The 26705-nt window shown below is 41.6% G+C and overlaps 1 protein-coding gene and 1 pseudogene across 3 annotated transcripts in view; one reads left to right on the top strand and one right to left on the bottom strand.

The window, feature by feature from the left end:
• LOC105357138 overlaps positions 1-13321 on the bottom strand; it is a 34644-nt pseudogene extending 21323 nt beyond the window's left edge.
• plcb1 (phospholipase C beta 1) overlaps positions 12806-26705 on the top strand; it is a 125593-nt gene continuing 111693 nt past the window's right edge. The window contains exons 1-2 of one of the 3 annotated variants that reach the window (XR_002872859.1): positions 12806-13454; positions 19206-19283. Coding sequence is in view for 2 of the 3 variants with exons in the window: in XM_023952847.1 (XP_023808615.1) it covers positions 13356-13454; positions 19206-19283 (177 nt within the window). In the remaining variant the exon portion in view is untranslated. The remainder of the gene's footprint in view (positions 13455-19205; positions 19284-26705) is intronic. The other 2 variants (XM_023952847.1, XM_023952846.1) reach the window with 2 other exon arrangements.

Raw genomic sequence — 26705 nt, 5'->3', positions numbered from 1 at the left:
TGGAGTGCAGGAAAATTAAGTAAAACCACTCCAACGTGGAGCTTCAGCTTTGGCGTGAGGACGAATTTGTCGTCTGGATGTCACTAATGTGACACTAATTGCTTCTTAGTCTGTCAGAGGACACGAGAGAGAAGAGACAGAGAGGCCGAAGATGAGGAAAAATTGGGGGAGAGTACCAGGTGTTGACAGAGGACAGTAATGAGTGCCAGTGGAATGTCTACACCACTAATCCCCTCTGTCACCGCTGACAGATCCTCTTGACCTCTGAACTTCTGATGTACGGAGAGGAAAAAAAAGGAAGTCCCAACTTAATAGAATGACCCGGTGGTTGACTCTTGCTTCGGAGTGGACCGCTGGTGACACTTTCCTGACGTTGGGTTTGCAAAAAAGCAGCAGATAGCTTTTCACCTCCTGCTGTTTCAGACTTGCTCCACACGTGTGTGCGCTCCAACAAGAAAGACCGAGGCAGTGGGCGTGAAATTATAAGAAACATCTCTATGTGGATGGCAGACAAAAGATTCCAGAGGATCCTCTCTGCTCCTCACAGGACCCCGACAAAGATAATCGCCCCTGAATGACATCTGCAGAGCTGGCAGTGTGGTCCTCTGAGATGTGTTTGTCTGCATGAGGTCCTGGCCTGAAGACGTGGGCCAAAGCTGTCTAAAGTTTGTCATCGATTCCCTCTTGCCTTGCCGTGGCTCTTATCTGATCTCGGTGTGTTCCTCACTGTGAAGGGAAACAGAAGCGCAGAGGGCTGGCCCCCAAAACCTTCTCCACATATGTGCTGTTTATGTTTACATTTTGGGCTTACATCTGTGGGCAAAAACTGGTCCAACATGTACGGGGCACACAGGAAAGATCGAGATCATGGACCATGCGGCCTTGGGCGCTGCACGGCGGGCGCCACCAGAGGTCCCACAGCCTCACACAGCTCATCAAAATGTGAGCGTGTCATGAGGAATTGTTGGATCCACAGCTCCTCTGGAAAATCACGGTTTCATCCGTAGCCACACCCACGTGTCAGGAGCTCGCCGCTCCGTGGCCTGAATCGGACGATGGCGAGCGGTAGTGCCGTGGCAGAAATGTGAATTTATCTGCTGTCAATCAAAGTGTTGTTCACATCTGTCGCCGTGTTTTTAAATCACTTATCACATGAGTTGGTTTTATTTGCATAATTATGATTTAATGGAAACTGTGTTATAGAGAAATTGTGTTTTTTTTCAACATTTTTAGACCTTTAATAAAGTTTTGCACAGTTTGGCCCTCGACGTCTGGAGTTTGACACCCATGATGTAAACAGAGAGCTCTCAGCAATGGGGAGGGATACGGAGGAGGGGTTTCTAATGAGCTCCTGCCGCTCTGCAGAAACTATTTCCTAGAAAACACAACAGGTTTTTGGATTTCAGCTAAAAGCGGCACCGGGTTTGGGTCAAGCTCCATACGGATGCATGTGGCTAAAACTTTACATTTCCACCAATATAAATTGTCTATATATTGTAAATCTGTCATAGAAGCATCTGTTATTTCAGTCCTGTTTTGTGATGTTAAAATGAAACGTACGCCAAAAAATTATTTCCCTTTTTTTTGTATTTTTATTTTTTAAGTTGTCCATCGGGTGTGTTAATGGCCCAAACTAATGTTCAGGGTTCACATGTGTGTGTGCACATCATCATTATGTTTTTGATCCCACTGCCTTCTTCCTCTTGACTTCTCTCCACCAACAATTCATTTGACAAACATGCAATCTCCACAGACACAGACAGCCCCTTTAGTTAGGGCCGAGCGCAGTGTGAATTATGGTTCAGATGGAAACCTTTGAATTATGGGTGAGCTCTGAAGCGCCTCTCGTCCAAGGAGAGAAGAGGAGGGCTCTCTCCAGCTCTGAGCCAGAGAAACGTGCTGACAGCCGTCTTGGCTCTGCAGACTGCAGCAGAACCAGAACAACAAGAGGCTAACCCAAACTGGGACTGACAGAACCCAGAGAAGGGCAGCCCGGCCAGGTTCAGATGCTGCATCTCGCCGCTGAACAATGAAGGCGGTTAGCGCTGCGTAGCCTCGTATTGTTCCTCCTGCGTCTGCGGAAGCCAGCTCTGCGAACATAGGTTTGGAAAACGCATTGCGGGCATTCCTGCCTAATTGTACATTTGTCCTCTTTCAAAGGGGAGAAGTGTTAGGCCAGATACAAAGAATCTTGGGATAGGCCGATAGCACCAGCATCCGTCCTTAGCCTCTGGAGGGCTATTTAAAGGTACAGTAGGCTGTATTTTCCACCGCACAGTGAGGCACCCACCCTTCCGCCCAGCTCCATATTGGAACCAGATGCTGCTTGATGCGAGGCCCCACTAATTTAAGTGGACATGGCAGATGGAAGCAACTCGCCCTGAATGCATACCACCCCCTGTTGGCTTTCATGTGATGAAAAATCTTTGCAACATGGCAGGGGAGGTCCTCTCAGTGACACACACGCACCATACTTGTTCACATAAATACAGGATGCACGCACTTTGTTATATGCACATGCTCTTGTCATTTCACTAACTTTTGTACACAACCACAGAGTCTAGAACAGCACTCTCGAAGATCAGATGGACTTTCTCAAATAGAGACATGGGTGTTTATTCAAAACCAGCAGAGTGACTCCTCTCTTCTGCTTTCAAATTTATTTAATTTTGTTGTTGGAAAACTATGATTGTGTTAAAAGAAAAAAAACTCAAAATCTTTTTACTTCTATGTAATCACATTTAACACAGTCAATAGTAACATGTTTGCCCCCTACCTGTGCATTGTTTCCCACACTTTACAAAAGGTTCCATTGTTAATGTTAGTTACTGCATAATTAAGGACTAATAAACTGTTAACAGGCACTTCAAGTGTATTACCTAAAGCATTAGTATCCAGTGAACTAATGTTTATTATTCAACCTTATGCGCTCATCGCAACCGCCCTTTTACGGATGGATATGGAAACGAAGAGACAAGATCGCAGACCGCTAGGTGAACCCGACCTGCAGGCGACAGGTCGTAGTGAACAGATCTTATGCCTGTTATCGACTCCTGCCTGCCTGCCTGACCCTGATTTAGCTTTGTGGACTTTAAGCTGAGCTAATAAACCTGCTGCAGTTGGATCCAGCCTGTTCTTGTGACAAAAGTTTACTTATGCAACAAGTAATTCACTTAGTTGTATGTTCCCTCTTTAATTGTTAATTAATGGTTCATAACGATGGGACCCTTTTCATAAAGTGTCTTGGAAGTAAACTCTCATTACCTGGTAGAAAGATGCTGATGTCTCCGTGAACCTGTAACCGTGACTGATTCTGCTTTAGAGTATTGACCTTCCACAGCGTCATATGTGTGCGTGGCAGTGCAGCTCTCTGTAGGATGTCCTTTGTCTGGGGAGGTGACAACAGGTAGTTGACTAAATGGATGGAAGAATTATAGCTTGGAAGCAGTTTGAAAATGTCTCAAGGTCATGTAGCCAAAACCAAACTGATGGTTAATTGCTGTGTGGAAAAAAAAAAGATCTGTTGTGCTCTAAATTTGCTTTATATTTTGAGAGAAATATTTATTTTTTAGCAGTTTAACATATTCCATTTTTTGGTTAAAAAACAGCAACATTTTAATGAAGCACTCTGAAAACTAATTTCTTTACAGTATTTGTCAGAATTATCCGTTTCTGCGAAAACTGCTGACTGGACAGGATCTTTTCCTTTGATGGTTCACATTTGTGTCGTTGGTCTTGGTGGATCTGTGCCGTCGTTCGGTTCCAGCAGCTTTCCTGCAGTTTGGAGATGTGGATCCATACGTGTCCCTTATCGGACCGGCTGTTGGATCCAAACGGGTCGGATCTAAACCAGTTTACAACGAGAGTTGGTCCACAAGAAAAATGTGATTTTTCTCAATTTTTATGAAAAAAAGGCAATTTCTATTTTTTTTTGGGTCATTTTTATTATATTTATCAAAAGCAAACAACACACAGTGACACTCAGGTGTGAACTGAAGAATAGGGGGTTTCAGAGGTTGCATTGTTATCATGGGGGCGCCCTGTGGCTGCGATTAGGGGCCGTCTTCACCGTCCCTCTGCTGTTTTAGAGCTTATGTCACAGCTATGGCAGGAATGCTTGAGTGAAGAGGCCAAGATGGGGTTACGGCGAGGATGTAAACATCAACATTTTCTTTCTCTAAAGGATTTAGAGCCTCCTGAAGCTCCACCTCAGCACAAAGCTTCAACCTGAGCTCCTGGCCCAAAGGCACACACACACCTATGACCGGTTTGCCCCCATGCTGACTAATCCAAAGAATTAAACCGTTTTCTGGTCCCAAAAGCGACCTGAAATCGGTTTCTAGGCTCCATCAGCGAGGAGTTAACTTTAGCCATCGGAGCGCAGAGGATTTCCACGCCTCGCCTTGATCCGCGCCCCAGCCGGTTTTGGACCACAAGCCTTTTGTGCATTGATGGTTGGCACGTCTGCTTGTAACAATCATATGGAGCCCTCCTGGTGCCAGTGGTTTAAACAAAGAAAATAGATCGGACAAACCGTACGCACAGTGTGTCAGATCTATTTTCTTTTTAACCACTGGCACCTGGACGGCTCCGTAGAATCGCATCAAATGTTAAAGAAACACGTCCAATTGAAGAGTTCTGACTTTCTGAGTCAGATATGAGATTGAAACTGGACTTTAGGTCATTTTAAAAGGACAAGAGGAATGGCATACAAGCAAGCTGTGACAGAAAATAACAGCCAGCTGAGGAGACACAAGAACTCGATTTCATTTCGCCTTACCAGAAAACATTCAGTTTAGTGGCCTCCAGCTCTGCAAAGATGATTTATTTTACCCTCCTTGAGCTCCTGTGGGATAAGCTGTAATTATGCAAATGGAAAAAAGTGGACACTTGCTTCGCTGCCATCGCTTTATTTCATGGTTTCCTTTTTTGCTTCATGAATATTGTCCAATGGCAAAAAGAAAAAAAAAGGCAAAGGAGCTGAAGGACTGCAGCCCCATCTACTGTTGCAGCACAAGCATGAAACCTTTAGTTGTTTTTTTTAAAAATGCAAATCTTACCAACATGGTCAAAAATGTGTTTTAATCTTTTATTTGTCAGGAGATCTGCTTCTCCCTCTCTTTGCTTCAAACACGTGGCTGCAGTCATGCTAACACAAGTTTTCCTGCTGAAGCTCTGCGCCCCCGGATCAGCTCCAAACGTGTGTTTTGTTCCTGGGATGCCGCTGACGGCCACGTAATAAGTTATTTCTGACAGAGTGAAACCGGCCCAGCTGCTGCCGCCGCGCAGGTGAACGATGTCCTCCGCTTCCTGCCCGTGAAAGGGCCCTGTGTGGTCCCGGTTTCTTTACATCATGCCAGAAATGTGTGCAGATTGGAGACCTGTCATCCCAGGCGCCATTTGATATTCGAGAATACTTAGTTAAGTGTTGACATTACCAAGTGACCTTTTTGTGTTGTTTTTGTTTTGTGTGTGTGTGTGCGCATGGGAAGAGCGCACACAGCTGTGAGGAAAATGGGCCTCGTTTGTAATCCGTCTCAGCAGAGCTGAGTAACCTGAGTTCGAGTGAGGTCAGAGGTCAGTTATTGAACTTGAATTACACTGGAAGAGGCCTCCCTCGTGCCTTCACTCCACCCCCTTCCCCGCCGCTCTGTGGGGTTTGTTTGTTTTCTCTCCAGTGCTCTGCCACCAGGATCTACCCCCTGACATGCGACTGCTTTTGCTTTTGCTTGCATGCGTCTGATGTTTTCAGACGGCAGGAACTCCTCTTGTTGGCTCACTTTTTGGAGAAAACCTCAGAAGCGGTCCGTCGCGAGGACGTAACACGTTCCGCTTCTCACAGTTGCTGCAAGGCTTCAGGTGTGAATGACGTTAAAAATAACACACTTCTCTGAGCAGACGCACATATGGAGAGGAAAGAGCATTTTTCTTTCAACTCATAATTTGACCTCAACCACAAACCCGGGGCCTCCTCCTGCAAGCTGTTAGCTTTTTAAGATATCGTTTTTCAACGCACATGTTCCGCGTTATGCTAGTTACCAGGGATGTCGATTGAATGGACAATGAGGTCCTCGCACCCTGGGAGTTTTTAAGGTTATTCTGCAGCACCCCCTGCTGGTGAACCAGAACTACCCTCCCTGTTCTCAACTTGAAAGTCTCTGAGCGACTTTGGTCTTTTTATAGGCTAAAACCACATTCCTGGAGTCTTTGAAGAATTTGTGTTCTCTAAGTAGTAGCTAGGACTGCCAATACTTAAGCACTATTTTATGAGTATGAGTGCTGCAGGAACTCCTTTGAAGTGCACCCATTTAGCATCCCCGAGTTGATGGTTTGTAATGCAAAAGCAAATAAACTGTAGTCACTAAATTACCGGGCATGGCCATGAACCATTGTTTTCCCCTGCACACATGAAAAAGGGTCAACATTCCTCGGTTGCATCACGTTTCTCTTTGTAATTAGTGGACGCTGCAGCTTCAGGAGCAGCTTCATCCGTGTTTGCAGCTATTTCCTCTGGGGAGGAGCGCTCGCGTCTCAGCGAGTCACTGGGGGGCAGCTTGGAGACGGGAAAGTGTCTGTGGATGGATGTCAGAGTCAGAAAAGCAACACAGATTTATGACATCTATGAGCAGGGATTCACCAATAGAAGCTGTTTTCTTCTACCTCAAACAGTTTCTTTCCTCATCAAAAAAAAAAGTCGTCAAAATCCAACACTTTAATTATGACTCGTTTTTAGCCAAAATCCAAAACCCAGTTTCTGCAGAACGGCAGGAGAATTTCACCAGGGGGGCAACCCCGCCCCCCTTCCTCTCCCCATTGCTCAGAACTCAGCGTATCATTCACGTCACAAATACGGACCTTTAATTTTTTTTCCGTCTGCTCCAGATTCACAACAATTTTAATATAGAAATACTCAGAAATGCAATTTTTCTGCTAAATTTTCTTAACAATTGTCCTCCATCAGAAAAATACAACAAAACAGAACAAAACACCAAAAACAGGATTTTTATCAGAGTGGGTCTTTCAACTAAAATAAAAAAATCAACATTAAGGATGCAAACATTTTTTTTTTCTTATGGCATTTCTTTTAAACTATTTTCTTTCTCGGCCCAATTTCAAGTCTGATCTTTATGATTTTTACTCTTTTTCTAAAGTTAACATCCGTTTAAAAATGAAGCAGCTTGAAGGACTCCAAGTAAAAGAAAGCAAAATGTGTAATAATTGGGGTTTAGGGAGATCATACATGAAATAAAGATGCTGGGGAAAAAAACACTTTAGAAATTATTGTAAACATAGACTGAGAATCGTTTTTCAAAGTTGAAATAATGTTTCAAAGTACTGGAAAAAATACAACAAATTGCCAGTTGAGTTATTATCCTGATTCATTTCTGTGTTGAAATAACATTTAGGGTAACAATTTATAATGGCTCACTGTGAAGCATTAGCTGAGTATGAATAAACACATTTTCTTTTACAATGTTTCAAACATATTTGTCCATTTTATACAAACACATAACTACAAAATTGAACAGGAAATAATCTGAAAAAGGGAGGGAAAATATAATTTTTTTCTTCTTTCTACCTACTTTTGTGTGCAGATTCATATTAAATGTCTTAGAATAAAGCTTCAAAAACTCCAATCTTTCTTCAATTTTTGGATTAATCTCAACCTGCACCTGCAATAAACCTCCACTAGATGGTGCTAACACACTCTTTTTGAATTCTGCTGTACTTATAGAAATGAGCTCATTTAGACACCAACCGTTCATCCTTCACGTCTGTCTGAAATAATAAAAATAAACGTGATTTTAGTTTGGTAAAAAGACAATAGAACATTTTGTGCCACCATTACTAATATGGTGTTAAAATCCCACAATGCTCTGCTTGCTTCTGCATCTTGCAGCTCCTTTCTGCCGGAGCACAAAGCCCAGAGGGGAAGTGGTGATTCTGCAGCCTCAGCATAATTCATTTCAGGTTCTGTCCTGCCGTTTTGTCCAGAGTCATCTGGCAGCTGCTGCACCCTCGGCCGGACGGGGCGGGTGGATCCAGCGGTTGGAAGGGTCTGTTTGATTGATTTTTGCTGTGCAGCAGTAAGACAAAGGACGAAGCAGCGCTCAAAGCTGGGTTCGCTGAAGCTGACACAGCAGTTCCACACTAGCCACGGTTAAAAAAAAACCTCATCCTGAATTTATGTTTCTGGATGAGCAACACGTCCGGATTCTAAGACCAGGACGAGGACCAGTTTTTCCTCTCATGTGTGGCTGAAGACACTGCAGGATTCAAACTGCTGTCAGCGCATATGAAGCTAATCCTTCACCTCACTACCGCTGTGTTGTTTCTGAATGGAGATCTGGCTCTCTGCAACCGTGGAACCTTAAACACTTAACTAGCTTTAAGATTGTTCTAAATGTCAGATCTTTAAGTGAAAAATGACTTTAACTCAACTAAATCCTCAATTCCCAAAATGACTGGTTTTTGCTGGATCTGCTCCCATCAAACCCTTTGGTTTTATCGCTGAACGGAGCTGACCATCAGCAGCATTGAGACACAACGACACAGAAATTCCATTTCCCCCTTTTTTTTTCAAAGTGAAGAAAATGTGCTATGAGTGGTTGAAAGGCCTCGAGGGTTTATGTTTTATGTAATAAGGTTAGCCGCGCTTGACTTTGTTGAATACTTTTAGGGAAAAAAGAAGTACATCCTTTTTCCCCATCTCAAGTTTATCATCTCTTCCAATCATGAAAATGTTGAATAGGTAAAACAAACATGTAAACATTTGGGCATAAATAATTTTCATGAAAGGAACAAATAAATAAATAAAAATAAATAAATGAATCTCTGGACTAGATCTTCTAAAGTTACATTAGAAAAGTGGCATCAACCCAAAATTATTTTATAATTCATTTAATTATTCCTCCGTCAAACCAGAAATGTGGCAGTTTGCTACACAATTCCACAAAGGGAAGATGTCAGAAGGTGTCTGTAGGGATGAGTGAACTCAATGGTAATGACAGGTAAAGGTGGATGACCCAGTTTCAGAAGATGTGCACAGGTTGATGGAAACCTCAGTTTTTAATTCACATGAAATATGAGCAAACTGAACCCCATGACAGAAGAAAAAAGGGACAAAGATTTAAAGTCCCACTCTGACCATCCTTTGATGTATTTTCAAAGCTGTGGTCTTTTAATTGGTTGAATTATAGTAGTAGGTTTAGGGGCTATCATATGGACTTAGTTTTTAAAGTTAGAAGACGTTATCCAAAAGGCTTTGTCAATTCTGAATTCGCTGGTAAAAGAGCTGGTTTATATGTGCTCATGGGGGAGGAGTCGGACCTGAAACTGGATGGTATTGTCAACTTAGCCTACATGGTTTCTGGTCGTTAAGAGTCCTTTGTCCTCAGCTGGGGATTGGAGAGCAGTGACTCCCTCCCCAAACTGGTCCTCTCTTTCAGCTGTTAATGACCCAGGTGGAACTGCTTGGGTTTGTTTGGGCTTCAGAACACTGCCGTAGATGGATGGAAGAATAAACCTGAGACCACTGTTGTTATTAAGAGAAGGTTCATCCTTCTTGACAAAGATAGCTTCTTTCACTCCTCGCTCAAACCATCCTTTCTCTCTGGCTAGAATTCGGACTTCACTGTCCTCGAATGAGTGGTTTGTGGCCTTCAGGTGGAGGTGCACTGCAGACCCAGGTCCACTTGGGTTGGCTCTGCGATGTTGGTAAAGCTGCTTGTGTAGAGGTTGTTTGGTTTCTCCTATATACTGTTCATTGCAGTTCTCTTTGCAGTGGATACTCAACATTACTCCGTTTGAAGCTGGGAATTTTGTCCTTTGGATGAACCAGTTTTTGTCTGAGCGTATTAACTGGTTTGAGATGAACTGGGATGTTATGTTGTCTGAAAATCATTTTTAATTTTTCAGACAGGCCTGAGATATAAGGAATTGAAATACTATTCCCTTTCCTTCTTGTCTTGTTTTATTGTATGTTGGGATCTGGTGAATGCCCAGTTGGGATATCCACAGGTTCGGAGGGCTTGGTGGATATGTTGCTCTTCCTTCTTCTTTCCGTCAGAGCTTGTGGGCACCTCCTGGGCTCTGTGTTGTAACGTCCTGATAATGCCTAGTTTGTGCTGTAAAGGGTGGTTTGAATCAAATAACAGGTACTGATCTGTGTGAGTAGGCTTCCTTTACACTTCAACCTGGAGCTGTCTGTCATCTCCAATGATCACTGCACAGTCTAGAAGGCTAAGGTGTTCTCCTTTGTGTCTTCCCTGGTGAACTTTATGTTTTTGTCGACTGCGTTGATATGATCTGTGAAAGCCTCCACTTCCTTGATTTTGATCTTGACCCAAGTGTCGTCCACATATCTGAACCAGTGGCTTGGAGTGGTACCTGGGAAAGAGTCCAGGGCTCTTCTCTCGACTTCTTCCATGTACAAGTTGGCCACAATGGGCGAGATTGGAGAGCCCATTAACACAGCCGTGCCTCTGCCTGTAGAAGTTTCCCCTGAATTGGAAATATGTGGAGTTGAAGCACACTTCCAGCAGTTCGCAGATGTGGTCTGGTGTCAGATTTTTTCTGTCTTGTAACTTAGAGTCCTGCAGTAATCTCTTCCTCACTGAAATCACTGCCTCGGTGGTGGGAATGCAGGGGAAGAGGGAAGTTACATCGTAACACACCATTGTCTCGTCAGAATCCAGCTGAAGATGTTTGACTTTGTTTGCAAAATCTTGTGAATTCCTGACGTGATGCTCTGTGTTGCCAACCAGAGGGGCCAAAATAGTAGCCAGGTGTTTGGCGATGTTGTAAGTTATTGAGTCAATGCTGCTGACGATGGGTCTCAGTGGTATTCCTTCCCTGTGTATTTTTGGGAGGCCATAGATGCAGGGAATGGTATTACCCGGGTACAGTCTGTAATATAGTGGCTTGTCGATGACTTGATCTCTCTCCAGTCTTTCCAGGCAGTCTATAACCTTTTTCTTGTAGCCGCTGGTTGGTGCTTCATATGTGGTGGTGTCACTTAGTAGGTTGTTAACTTTGGCTTCATAGTCCACCGCATTCAGGATCACAGTACATCTCCCCTTATCCGCTGGTAAAATGATACTGTGGTCCTTCTCCAGAGCTGTCAAGGCCTTTCTTTGATCTGAGGAAAGATTGGAAGGTGGTGGTTTGGCACTGGACAATGGAGCCAAAATTTTGAGACGTATTTCTTCAGCTTGAGATCCATTCAAATTGTTCCTCTTTATGGCCGTTTCTGTGGCTGTGATGAGGTCTACCACGGGGATATGATTAGGTGTAACTGAGAAATTCAGCCCCTCCTTCTAGTTGTGATGATGCCGATTTCAGCCAAATTTTAAAAACCTGTGATCGCTTTCTAGGACACAGTTTCTGCAGAGCGGCAGGAGTTCATTCAAAATTCAACTCTGATTTGTGGGTGAAACTGTTGGTGTGGAACAACCCCTTCCTGTCAACTATAGCTGAGCACTTTCTCTTGATAGGCTCACCCTTACAGCCCCTCACACCCCCAACCTAAAAGCCATGCCCCACAGCCACTAAGTACATTTTGCGCATATTGCACGAATAAAAATTGGTCAGACGTGAACATAGGTGAGAGAAAATTAGTTAAGTTCTGGTTCATTTCGTGCAATGTTCGCAAATGAACCATGTTAAAACCACAGAAGTATAAGAATAAACCCCGCAAAGAACACGTAAATCAATGAAGAACATGGGGCGTGCTTGATTTTTTTGCGCTGGTTATATGCAATTCATTAGTGATTCATGCATCAATTACGTAATTTTAATGTGATATGTGAGCCTTATACGTGATGTGAAAGTTTTACAGCGGTGGTTCATGCGTGAAAAGTCTGTTAGACATACGTAGAACGGTCGTGGAAAGACAAACATTCGCGCATGGATAGCAAAAATCACGAACAATTGCGTATTTAAGAAATAATTGTGTACAAAGTACGTAAAATACGCGTAAACTGTGTAATTCTCAAAAGACAAAAAATTTTGAACAGCTCAAAACTGACTTCATCTGCGAACATCGACGAATGACGAACACAAGAAACACTTATTACGAATATCATGCCTGGATCACGAAAGACCAACATTTCATAAGTACATCTTTTTAAGTGGGAGAACTTGGTGGCTGACTAAATTATTTTTTGCTTAATATATATATATATATATATATATATATATATATATATATATATATATATATATATATATATATATATATATATATATATATATATATATGATAAGAACCGGTTTAAGAACCGGTTTATGGCAACTACAATATGGGTGGGGTTATTTAAATTCACTGACTGTATAACTATAAAAAGTCCATTTATGACCATGAGGAATTACACTGTTAAGATGATCATCTTTTTAACATCTTTATGAACTTTTCCTTATATTTACTTTAATTAATTGATGTACATGTATTTTGTATTTTCATTGTAATATTCTAAATATTCCAATGGATTAAAAAATCAGTAAAATTAAGAGATGAGTTTGAATTTCCTTAGGTATTATAAAAGACCTATTCTATTCTATTCTATTCTATTCTATTCTATTCTATTCTATTCTATTCTATTCTATCAAACTAAACCAATACATTTCTCATAGTTGTTACAAAGACGGACATGTTTGTTTTTGACTCGTTATCTTGCTCAGGACATTTTCCTTTCATATTTTTCTTACATTTATTTGATTATGATTTGTTTTTCAAACTTAATGTAATATCGCATTGCATTTACATTTGTAAGAGCAAATATTTTAGATAAACTTTAAATCCCATGAGGATAAAAAAAAAAGGGTTGATATTTTACAGCAAATTTTTGTTTCAAAGAATAAAAACCTCATTTCTCAAATAATGATTGATGTCTGAAATAAAATCCAGGTATTTCCACACCTGTGGGTTGCTGTTGCATGCACCTGCTGCTCCTTCCGCTGTGCTCTGATGTCTCTCTGCCTCCGCCTGTTTGGCCGCGGACGCACGGAGGCGCCAGATCACTTAAAGCATCGATCCGGTCCTCGTGCTCACCAGTGGATCCGATTCCAAGCCAGACGTGCAGCTCATTCAGATGTCCTCCCTTTCTCCACCACTCTGTCCGTCTGTGACACGCGTGCGCCCTCCTCGTCTCTGCGCGTCAGCTGTGCCGCTCCGCCGCGTCCTCTGCGCCGCCGCCGCCAATGCGGGTATGACATCCAGCAGGCAGGAGTAGTGGGCTTCCGCCAGCCTGTTTAAGACCGTTACAGAGGAGGAACGGGCATCGGAGCGGGCACCGGCAGCGGGCACGGGGAAGTGACTCATTTCTTGCCGCGCGTCGAGAGGAGTGGATGAGTCGATGGCCGGGGCACAGCCTGGAGTTCACGCGCTGCAGCTCAAGCCCGTGTGCGTGCCGGAGTGCCTCAAGAAGGGCAACAAATTCATGAAATGGGAAGATGTGAGTACCGGTCCAACAGGGCCAGGAACGGGTCTATTCTCCGTTCTGTGCGCGTTTCCATGCATGCCAAATGCCACCAGAATCTATAGCGCACCAGAGGATCTATAAGCGACTCATAACAGAAAAGACATTGATCTGTTTTTTTTCTGCAGTCACTGACATGTGCTTTGTTTATTTGTAAATGAGACCGTGCACGTGCCCGTGTGTCAGAATTTACTCACCCCTCCTTTGATCAGAACTAATCTCCCACATCATCATGAACCATCAATGAACTACAATAACATATTGAAGATTAGACAGTAATTAAAGTGGAACCACGTGATGGATATTCTTCCGCCTCTTTGAACAGCCTGGTATTGACTCTTTTTTTTGTTATCATTTAAACATAATATGGGAGTCTGGCTTTGGAGAAATGACCTTGATTAAAATTGATTAGACGCTGTAAACCACAAGCCTTTTAGCAGACGGCTACGGCCGCAGTGCACACTCCTCAAGCAACACAAACAGCACACCCCTCTGAAAGGATGCACATCAAAATAAATGAAAGGACAGTTCTGCCATCAGCTCTCTGGGTTGGTTCTGCATCAATTTCTGGGTTTTTAACGTATATCTGCGCTACAAGCTTTCTACTGTATATTTTGGTAGGTAAATTGAATAAATCACGTTGACTAAAAGGTAATGTTAACATAATCTGAGATTATGAGCTGCAATCATGTTGCTACGAAAGTCCAATCATCACAGTTGCCCTTTTTTAATTCATAAACACTTAAATTAATATGGAATTTATTTAATATCATGCTCTATATCAAACCACAAACTCATCATCCTGTTACTCAGAGATGAAAATGGTTTGTTTCCCAACTAGTTTATTATAATTTTCCTTACCTGTTTCTGTTGGAGTGTTTTTACGAGGGCTTGGAGTTTGCAGAGTTGTATGTTTGGGCTTACCTCCAGAACCAAATGCACACTTTCCTGCAAAAACACAGATGCACTCGAGGATACTTTCACTTCCCATGCAAGCCCTTCCTTTTTCCTTTTCCAGGAAAGAAAAAGGTGGTCTGAAAAAACTTTAATTGGTTATCTGTATGTGAGACATTTCTGGTCTTGTCCTGGCTTCAGATTTGGCACCATCACAAAAAACTGATGGAAATTCCTGTCAGCCACTCGGATGGGTGTTGTTGGTCGCACGTATTAACCTAACCCTTACCCTAACCCCAACCCATCCTCTGGGTCGTTCAACACTGGCACTCGCACATATTTAGAAAATTGCATGCGAATCACCTTCATCTTTGGTTTGTCGACTGTCAGTTGTGAGTTTTGGGACGCACCAATGGCAAGCCAATAGGGGTGTAACAATTTATCAACTACATTGATCAACCGATTTATACTACTACAATGCAACTGGATCGATCTGATTGAGACAAGTTGCTAATACAGTCGACCTATAATGTCATAAAATCGTTACAAAATAAAATCCATACATTTTGTCAATATTAGGACAATTTCACACCAGTTCTTGGAGCACTTTTACAACAATGTAAAGACGTTAATCAGTACTCGGTTTACTCTGCCTGTATGTGACTTCGTTACCATGGTGACATCACAGCGGACGAAACATTACAGTCCAGTGTGTGGTTAACAAGTGTAAATGAAATATGTGTCCAAACAAGCAAGTAAACTAGAATGAATGTCAAATCCAATCACATTTTAGTTTCCTAAAGTTCAGCCCACTGTTGTTTTTCCTCAACCAAAGAATCCAAAGTTATTAGAACATTCTAGCACACTGTATGGTCACATGACTTTGCTAAATCCAAAGTCCACAGTTTGGACTGGAAGGACGGACTGATCAGTTTTTGCTGCATTACATGTGTGTGTTGTCCACTGTGGTGCACTTGGTCTTTTTTACGTTATAGTCACATAAACTTACCATGTCTCAATCAAAATGGTATTTTCCAAGATCCACACAATCAGTTTATTTTATGCATCATATTTTCATGGTATAAGTTGATTTTATTCGATTGTACCTCAGACTGATCAATCTGATTGCATCGCAGGAATAGAAATCGTTTCATATTTAATTCACACGAAATTATCTTGCAAGAAATACAAGGAATTTGGAAAACCTAACCTGTACTGTTCATTACGCAGGTATTTATCTTTAAGTCACACTGATTGAAATGTGGCTAAAGATGTTCTGGAATTTCAAGTCAGGTAATCGGATCGTTCAAACCGATAGTAACTATAAATTAGCCACAAATTATGATTTGTACCGGATTGTTAAAACAAACCGCTAAACCCCTATGAGCCAAAGATCTGCACTTGGAGGCCAATATAAAAACAGTGTTAAAAAACAACGTGATGACCATAACGTGTTCGGCTCGTAGCTGCAAAGCGCGACGAATCATCCTTCCTTTTAGCCTTCCGTTTAACGGTTGTTGCGAAATTTTACTGCCTTCGTTTTTGCACAGCCTCAATAGTTCCCAGAGCTGTAACCAGAAGACAGGGAAGTGTTTCCACATGTAACACACTTCTAAAGGTCAAGCTCCCGTCCAGACCCTGAAAGTAAGGCATCCTTTGTCGGGAATTACTTCTAAGACGGGGAAAAAGAAGATGCCAGATCTGTGTAAACAGAGATTTGGATAAGATGACTCTCAGGCCATGCCTCTTTGGACTAATGCACACTGAATAAGATATTATCAGGCCTCACAGGGGAGCATAAAATCCCTGAAAAGCAGCAGAATATGTCATTAGTATACCAAACGGAAAGCTCCAGTCCACTCTCCAGAATCCCACCTCAGGTGTTACCTAATGGTACAGATGCCTCACTAAAAATAATGGTGATGTCTCTGCCCAGGCATCGGATCCCTCCGGGTGTTTTTACTGTGCAAGTCAGCAGCTAATCTAATTTTCACTCCATGCAAAGCAGGCCACATCTCGCTAATATCCTCTCTTTAATGACGAATAACATTTAAAGGACAGTTCACCTTTAATGATGAGTTTGGAACTCGCAGGTTTTGAGTCTTTTTGATGTTAGAACCACGTCTGCATCAGGATTTTCCAAAAAACGTGCAGCCTTTATTTTTAATGGCTTTTAATGAAAGTCTAAGCTATGTATCAGATGATGGATCTTGGGAATCTACAGTGACCCTGAAGTCTGGTTTCTTCTTATGCTTCACTTATTAACATTTCGTTTTGATTTCTGGAAATATTTTTTTTTTACGAAATGCTTTTTCAATTTTTTACGGAACGAAGGCATACTGGATCTGTTTTTTCTTAATCAAATAAGTTTAAGTAGGCTGACATCGAGACGCATATGACGCATTTGAAAAAACTCAGACGTCAAAAATTAAACATCCTTTTCCAATCAGCGATGTCCCATTGTAACCATCTTTTTCTGTTTCTTATACTATAAAAAAAACCTATTAATATTACAAAAAAAATCTGTGCAAGAATTTAATTTAATTGAGCAAATTTGTTTCAAAATATCCAGTAAAAGTACCAAAACTAGACAGCTACAACAAATACTCAATTTGATTTACCAATAGGTAAATATGATCACATTTTTTTGTGAAAAAATATCTTTGCAGTGCAAAAAGCATATTTTGCAAATGTTATTCGTTCCCAGTTGTTTAAATCTATCATGCTATTCTAAATCTTTCAGAGTGAACTATATCCATCCATTGATATGATAATATATTACATTTGGCACACTAAAGGATTTTTTTTATGAAATATAAGTTATTTTTGCAGCTCCTTTATCTCCTCAGTCTTTGTGGGTACCTCTCATTTCATGACGTCAACTTAAAGCCGGCCTCGGCAGCATGTCAGCGTTTGGTCCACAAAAACAAACTTTTGCAAAGATAGATGGACATGTTGTTTATGTAAAAGGCAAGCGCTTAGCCGATCACCGCTAGCTCCACGGAGAAAGTGTGTGTGTGTGTGTTAGCCTGGAGGCGGAGCTGGCAGTGCAAACTCTTCTCGGGAAGGGGCGGTTCCCCACTTTGTGATGTCACAATGTGAGGACCCACTCGGTTTCATGGATTGGGAGGGGCTGGTGCTCAGAGGTTATTAGAGGAAGATTCAGAAATGCGTAAATGGATCAAAATACCGTTTTGGGGTTGTTTTTTTTGTGAGGAATGAACCTTAGAATACACTTAAAAGTTTAATTTGTAATATATAGGCCCTTTAAAAAATGGATTAAACTTTACTTTGTTTTGTTTTTGTCATTAGATATACATATGGCATGATCAAAAAATCGAAAGGCACGAAATACTGTAAGTTCATATAAAAAAAAAAAACTGCTTTTGGTTGTAAACATAAATTATGCTCATGTTAACAGGCTATTGCTTCGTTTAATTTTTGGGCGTCTATGTTTAGTTGTTGTCAATTTTTTGCTGCAGTTTGGGAAATCACACTTTGTCAAAGCTAAAATCAAGTTTGTCTTGATAAAAAATAAGTGAAAAGTTTAGTAGGAGAAAACTGAGAGCACTCACCCTCCATGCTGTGTTCAGCTAATAGATGTTTACCACAAACAAGCAGCAAAATTCCCACAGCCCCCATTAGCAAATTGCTTTCATTTGTAATCCTTTTTGCTCTTTAAATGCATGGGCCCTTGAGAAAATCTACTCGAAGAGTCATGATGGTTAAATGTGTTGTGTTGCGGTGGCTGTGGAGAGTCAGGGCATTAAGAAAGGAGGCTGCTGAAAATGAGTCTTCTCACAACATTAGGCAAATTCCCAGCAGCAGCCGTCGGTTTGATTCCTTCCGCTGATGTCAGACGATTCATCAGTGGACGCCGCATCCATTTGTAACGTCTCCCGCGCATGACAGATATGTTTACACAGAACAGAAGTTAGACTCCGAGTTTAGAGATCGACCTGCGTTTGGGGGGGCGGGGCTTTACATTTCCCTGTTTTGTATGATTAGCATGTGTGCTGCATGGATTCAGTGGCAGGTTTTGTTGTTCGATCAAGCCTGCAAACATTGCACATTCATGTGAACATAACTGAAACTAGTTTTTTCTAATAGATGACAAACCTGAAATGATGGCGTGCTGTACCGCCCGCAACAAAACCTGCAGCTCATTTGTTCTAGATTTCACATCTTTCATGATTTTCCTCCCTCAACTCAGATGGATTTCACTTTATTTTTGTCAATTTCTGCCATTTAAAGACATTAAAACGGCTTTTAACGACTGCCTTCACTTTGCACCCAAACGTAATGAGCGCTTTGCAGAAACAGCCCATTAGCTGTGGCTCCAAACGCCGTGATGGGGACATCATTAGCAGTCTAATGAAGACACTTTGAAGATTTGGTGGCTCTTTGTAGCAAATGCGGTCCTCGCGTGTCTGATCTTGCAGACACCGCCGAAGAGAACAATATGCTACTGTTGCCGCTCATCCACAGCCACCGAGGGCGGGCTCAGACAGAAAAGCAAAGGCTCCTTCTTTTTGTAGTGCCATCCAGTAATATCTGCCGTTGCCATGTGAGCCTCGGGGTGTTTTCTGTTACAAAATGCCAATTATTGTGTCCCTGAAAAATGCTGACTGTTCTTTCTCACATGCAAAGTTGGTCATTTGTTGTGTTGCCCCTAATGGACGACTAAAAAGGAAATGATTGCACACAACCTGCAACATAAACAGCAGTTTTGGAATGCAAATCTTATTTAAACACTTAGTTTTGATGCTGTAATGTGAAATAATTTGCCTTCTGAGATACTATCGTCAAATGTCTCTTTTGTTTCTGCCAAAGGACTCTACGGCAGTGACCCCGGTGACCCTTACAGTTGACCCAAAAGGCTACTTCCTGTACTGGACGGACCAAAACAAGGTAAGGGGCCATACAAATGTGTCGGCTCTAGAAGAATAGTGCATCTTTTCTGAATGAAGCCCGTTGAGACAACTATGTTGTAATATTGGGCTACATAAATAAAAATTGAATTAAAGTGAATGAAAGATCAAAGTCACATCATTTCTTTCTAATTTATTGCTTGCCTCCAGTTTTTTATCTCTTTTTTTATCGTGTTTCATTTTTAGACAGCAGATATATAAATAGAGGAAACATATCTGGGAAACTTTCCAACCTTTCCATTTTGTCACACCGTCCCATAGTTAGTGCCATAACAAGAAGGTAATATAATAAAAACCAAAAAATAAACTCCTATGGTCTCGGTCAATAATGTCCTTACGTGTGGATACGGGCTGTCTGTGGGTGAAAAATGCTCACACCTGTACAGGACATGCAAGTGACAAAATATCAAGGTGATAGACCGCTCAGTGAACCTGTGGAGAGAAAATGTTTGTTTTTCTACAGGCATGCTGTGGACGACAGGTCATAGTCAACACCTATATAGCAGGTAAGGGGGAAGTAGGTGAGAAGCAGACGTGTTGTACGGATTTTTCATGTTTCAAACCCCCTAAATCCTGCTGACTTTAGAGGGAGCCTGTTAGTGCAGTTCACGTGGGAAGTGCACATTCCTTGTGTGCAGTCTGACTGTTAGAAATGAATAAATTAGACAATCAGAATAGTTTTTGTGGGCATCGTATGGGTGTCCTATGGGCACTTACGTATTGCTCAGTCATTAAGGAGACTGTACTCACACCGTATGCTTCAGTCACATGAACCCGTACGGTTGCTGTGGGTTTTTGAGTTAGTACAGGGTCATGAAAATGGAACATACCATTGTCATGTGTCCGATAAGTGTACCATGAAGTATTTGTAAGGAAAATGGAAGTTGCACTCACTTATGACGTACGGGTAATGCTGTCGTTTGTTGTCCTTCTAGTTGCTAATACGGTGGGAGTACTGGCTCCACAATTACCGCTCGCAAAGATGCACGCACAGGCCTGTGGACGTGATATGTCTGTGCCTGTAGGAACTATGTAGGATGACCACACAATCTACACTCTGATTGTTTAATTTCCTTATTTCTAGCAGTCTAGATGCACACAAGGAGGGCAACCGTATCACACGAACAGCGCTAACTGACTCCTTCCGGACGAAACTCACCCTTACGTGTTGTGTAAGTCCAAACTACTACCTGTTGCCCGCAGCGTGACCGTTGAAAAACGTGCACATGACGGTTTTCTCTCTACAAGCTCACTGAGCAGTCTCTATGATCCTTAAATTTAGTGCGGGCCCCCTGTATTTGACACCAGCGTTTGACCATTTTTCACCCGCAGATGGCCTGTATCCACCGGTAAGAGCAGTTGGGAATGGTGCGTCCCATTTCCATCTCTTAAGATGGATGTACAAGCCTCAAGGGAACACCTACACAAGACACACCTACACTACTCTTAAGATGCAACCACACTTGTCAATAATGGTGGGCGGTCAGGGCCTTCAAGCCTAAAAAATATCGGAATCACGTGTTAATCATCCATGCATGCTCATTTAATCATTCCAAAGGGTCTGCGTCCAGACAGACGTGTTTTCACATTGGAGAATTTAACCAATCGCATTTCAGCAGTCCTCTGTTGCCAGGCAGAGTCAGAGCTAAAGAGGTTGACACGATGAGTTCTGAAGGTCCTCTAATCCAAAATCTAATGTCGTTCATTCATTTCCTTCATCCAATCAGATTCTGAGTTAGTGTCAGTAGGGCCTTCTAGCAGGCTTAGAGTCGCAGTATTCAGAGCTTCTGATTGGACAGGAGTTTCAGGAAGTCACATGGAGCCTCATCCAGTTTGACACAGAGAACTTTTTGATCCGTCTCAGTTAAAAACAGACTGACTGTATGTATCCATGGAGGATTTAGCAGGAAAATCTCCCACTGATCTCCTCGACTTCTTCATCAGAAAAATCTAAGTGAATCATGAAGCAGGTTTGGCACTGACCGTCCCTGTGTCCACTGCGTCTGTCCAGCGGACATTTTCTGCTCTGAAGCGGATTCAAACCTACGCAGAAACACAACTGGAGAGACTGGGCTCTCAGCACTGATGATGGAATAGAAAAGGACTTTTGGATGGAACTGAAGACCATAATCTACATGACAGGGTGATGGACTGTTTAGAGGAAAGAGAGGAGGATGGATTTAGTCTTCACATAATCCCATTTTAGATAAATATCATAATAAATAATATTAATTTATATGGTTATTTTCTATGTTTTGTGCTGGCTGTAGTAGCAGAACGAGATTTGTTTACCGTTTTGTTTATTCCGTTTATTTAGAGGCATTTATTGTGACTACAGGAATTTTCAATCTGCAATGCAAAGCTGGTTTCTGCATCGTAAAACGGTTCATGAGGGATTCAGACGCTGTGTAATGCATGCCCCGCCACTGCCTGTCTACGACCCTCCACAGGCCTGGACAACCCAAATACCTGCAGAACTCGCTCTGGTTCATGACGATGCTCACTCTGCGCTCTGTAACATTTCCAAGTGTTCTTGATTCGTGTGCAGTGTTCTTATGAGAGCGTTTCCGAAAAAGAACCTGTTGCACCTGCAGAGCTCAGCTCTGTGGAAACACACACAGCCAAAAACCAGGAACACAGATGTGCAAACTTCAGGCGCTGACCGAACACTTCCGTCACACCTCAGAGGGGCAGAAGGAGCCGCTCCACTCGGGGTCTGTTTGCTCACGTGGGCAGCTGTCGAGTGAAGGGCCGTCTCTGGATTGAGCTGCATTTCCTGCGCGTCAGCAGACATGCCTTCTTGTTCTATTTATAACCATCAGCGCTGCTAGCCTAAGGGGGTGGGGGCTGATTAATAGCCAGCATTGATTTGAAGTTTTCCTACATGGGAATACGTTGCTGCAGGCTCCGTTGCCGACACACACTCATCAGGAGTCCTGATGTGTGTGCCGTAAATCAAGCAATACTCTGGAAGTTCAGAGCAAGAAAAGTCAAAGATAAGACGGGCAAAGAAAGCGCCAGGCGCCGAAATCTGTCGAGCTTTTTTGAAAATGTGACGGATGCAGTGAGGACACTCCTGCCACACACACAAGTCAGACTGATACTCAGCACACATCAGACAAAACTCTATTAGGGCATGAAGACAGAGCCTTTCCTCTGTGCCACTCTGTTTACATACATTCGCTGGCATTTATTCATGACACTATTGCACTTTGGTTCAGCGGACCAATTTAAACAAGCTGCGATGCTCGGGCCGGTGGCTGGCTGTGTTTGTGAGGCTCTGCCTGACGGCCTGCAGAGTAAGAGCATTCCTGGAATTCCTCAGAAGCACAGCAGAACTGCTCTCAGCGTGCCAGCTGTGAAGACTTTCGAGCACACATTGCCAGTGATGGATACAGTTATTTCCTGGGTTTTACGTTCTGCTATTTACTGGAAGCAGAACTGCAGCCTCATTAGCTGTCACGAGGGACATGTTTAACGTTTGAATGTTTGTTTTTCTCTTCCTGAGACAAAAAGTAGGAACTTTTGGGTGTAGCTACAAACTGCAGATTTTGAATTGAAAGAAACTGGAACGAAATAAATGTTCAAATCTCTAAATAATTACGTTATTGTTGTGTCTGATTGAAGGTTTTTCAGCTTACTTATATGTTTTAAGAAAGATCAGAACAATATTTTCATATTTTAGTTCAAATATGTTAACAAATAAATGCTTTAAGCAGAAAAAAAACGTATTTTTACAATCACTGACCTTTTTTATTCAAACATTTTTCCAAAAACAAAGATTCTCTCTTATATTGTTGGTTAATTTTGAGGCTCTAAAGATTATAAATCGATGCATACATCCTCAGAAGGTTTCTAAATGATCATAATTGTATGGCCACATCATATCGATTATGTATTATTTGGTTCTGAGCTCCCCTATACTGCTTGACTCTTTCTGCATGGATCATGGTTGGCTTCGATGACAGCTTGGTTTTGGCTTAAAATAAACTGAAAATTTCTGTCGTTGTTTCCAGTATCTTGAGGATTTAGTTGGTTTCTCCCTGTAAAAGTCACTCTTTGCTAAAGGACTTGGTCACCGATGTTTAAGGCGCCTTTATTCCATTTTGAAATGACTTGTTTGGGGAAATGTTGAGGAACTGGAGGTTACTCAACAATGGCAGCAGGATATGAGTGCAAACATTCTGAATCCAGCGATAAGCTTAATTTGATTTTTTTACTTCCCTCCCTGGTGTGTTGGACACCGGCCAAACAGAGTTTGAACAATACTGCTCTTGTTGAAAATGGGTCCAGAAGTGTGAAAGGTTCTTCTCTTCCTCAGGAGCCTGAAACAGGTGCGAACGGCGGGGAGAGGAGGCGAACTGTCTATCACGTGTCGCTGCTGTGTTTATGACTGAACCTTTCACTCGTGAAGTTTGTTTGTGAATTGTTCATTTGGACGACCCTTTCTGTTTCTGTTTGCTGCCCGCTTTCACTTTAAGAGTCTTCGTTTTAGACAAAGACGGGACCAAAACCCTTTTTCTAGACCTAAACTAAATATTGTATTTGACATTTTTATAGGAATTACCTCTTCATTAGTTGACCTAATAAACCAACCCCTCAATAAAAAGTATAGTATGTTTCAGACTATAAGTCGCTCTGGAGTGTAAGCGCCAAAAAATGCATAACAAAGTAGAAAAAATAATATATAAGTCGCACTTTTGGGTGAAATGTATTTTTACAAAAGACAGGAACAACAACTGACATCTTAAAAGGTTAATCATATAAACACAATAGAAATAAAAGACTGAATATCTCGGCACTTCATTACCGTCACATATTGATGCTTATTTAGCTTCCCGACGGAGCCAATGAAAAATCATCTAGTCTATTAGCCCAACATCTGAAAAACTGTTCAAATAATCAAGACATAAACAACATGCTAACAAGGGAACTCCTTTAAATTTAAAACAATAAATATGTTAAATTCGTCGTTTTTTAAACAACACTGCAGACGCTGGCATTTCTGTTGCGCAGTGTTGCTGTCAGTAGTAAATACTGATACACAAACCTACAGCGCCCTCTAGCAGTTGTTGGTGGGATAACAAAAACACATGAGCTTAATTATTTAAAAAAAACAAAAAAAACATTTAAGTCCCACCCCCAGCCAAACTATGCAAAAACTGTGACTTATACTCCCAAATTACATTAGTCTATTTGTGTACTTAAATAGACCACTTAAAAGCCTTCATTTTTTTTCAAAACAATGACATCATCTGGAGCGTTTTATATCGATGAATTCTGGTTGTGTTTACTAATGTTTACTAACGTCAAAGCGATTTTCAGAGGTCCAGGGCGCAGTGTCAAAATGTCTGGTTGGGTGTTTTGGTTGTTGGGTGCGTAGTAACTCTGTCGTTTTCTTTCTTTTTTTACATGTTGCCAAAAAGTTTGGGAGTTACGGGTGTTGTAAACGTTTCTAACTGGTAATGTGTCATGTACAATTTCTAGAGTTACTGCGAACACAGTTATTAAAGTCTGACTAATAGGTTTACCTCTGACTTTTGATCTTGCTTAATGCGCCTAATGCACCATTCGGTGTGCCTTACATCAGTGTTTTTCAACCTTTTCTGAGCCACGGCACACTTTAACCTTAAAAAAAATCCCGCGGCACACCAGCATCCAAAAATTAAAAAAAAAAGGAAAAACTCATAGTCTGTATTGATCTACAGCCCCTCCACAATCTCACATGCATTTTTGAGATAAAAAAAGCTGGAAACTGCAGCTGTTTTTTTTTCTAAAAGATGCAATAAAATTTAAGTTAGAAGATTTAAAAGCAGTTTGATGTGTGTTCGTTGGTTTCAAGACGTTTAACAACAGATCTCCTTGTGCGCTGTCACTCTCACAACCCAATGCATCATGGGAGATGTAGTGCATAAAACAGCCGGAGATCGGTTTTCGGAGCTTCATTGTTTTGTTCACTTGTTCCACGGTCTGATACCGGATTCTGTGGAAAGCTACACCGCTAAAGACAAGCTTTAGCTGGTATTTTTGGTAGAACTGAGAGACTTTACGAGCTAAATCGGGACAAGGAAGTGAAGACTTTAACCACTTCTGATTGGTCAGACTGAGGACATGTGATTAAGCCCCTCAAGAATGATTGGTGGAGACAGTTAAAGGGACGGGACTTTTCCAAAATACAGCCGAAGGTGCAGCTGAATCGCGGTACTGTACCGTCATTCTTATCAAAATGTCTTTAATAAAATAAAATAAATGCAAAGAAAAAGTATTTTACGATCTTTTATATTCCTAACTCCTCAGTGTTTTATCAGGGCCTGTTTGGATGAACAGAGAGCTGAAATCCTGGAGATGGGAAATTTTTTTAGATCAGTTAATGAGGGCAATTTCCCACGGCACACTTGACCATCTCCCACGGCACACTAGTGTGCCGCGGCACACTGGTTGAAAAACACTGCCTTACATATTATATAACTTTGAAAATTCCTTGACAGTGCGCTCTATAGTGTGGAAAAACAGTAGTACAAGTTTACCTAAAGTTTACTTTTCCTATACTATCTATATATTGTAGTCTTAAAATGGTTCAATTTAGTCAGATGAAGTATTCTGTATACTTCCTACACTGCATGTACATGGTCTATAATAGACTTACTATACTGAGGGTGTATTCATACTGGAAAAATTAGTTGGTCTGGACCCAGTCCGCTTAAATTGGTCAGGATTCAGTCCTAAACCTTCCATTCGGTCTGTATTCAGACTGCCATCTGTACGGACATTTCTGTTACGAACCAGGGCTTGTAAACAAAACCATGTGACTAAAGATCTGTTCAGTCATTGGCCGGGAATTACAAGGGGAAGGCAAAGCAATGAGAGAGAGAATAATGGAGGTCTTGCGCTTTGTAGTTCTTGTCAGCATAAACTATATTTCACTGATGAATTTTGAACGTCTGTGTCAACATCAGGTACTACTCTTTTTAATGCAGCTTTGGTACGGTGGAGTCATGCTGCAAGGCGTTTACTGATGAAAACACTGATAAGTCTTTATGACGTGTAGATTGTTGGGAAAACAGTGTGAGAAGCAATGTGTATCACATTGAAAGATGTTTTAATGAGCCTGCATTTATCCATGTCATTGTTGCTGTGTGTGTTATGGCATTGTTTTTAAGATAAGACACCATATGAGAGGCCATTTTCAGCTGTGTTCAAATAAATGTTCAAACAAATAAAATTCATAAAATAAATTTCAAATAAACCTTTTGCAAATAGGAGGACAAATAACTCTTTAAAAAAACTTCTAACCTTAAATTTCTTTGCATTGATTAATGCAATAAACACCAGTGTTTAGACTACAAAAACGAAAATTTGGAAGTGATTTTGTTATTTTTTAATAAAGATTGCACTTTTTTCA

Source organism: Oryzias latipes, chromosome 24, assembly GCF_002234675.1.
Source record: "Oryzias latipes chromosome 24, ASM223467v1".
In the NCBI taxonomy this organism is placed as follows: domain Eukaryota; kingdom Metazoa; phylum Chordata; class Actinopteri; order Beloniformes; family Adrianichthyidae; genus Oryzias; species Oryzias latipes.
Note: the sequence above shows the minus strand (reverse complement) of the source record. Positions and strands in the feature narration are given on the sequence as shown.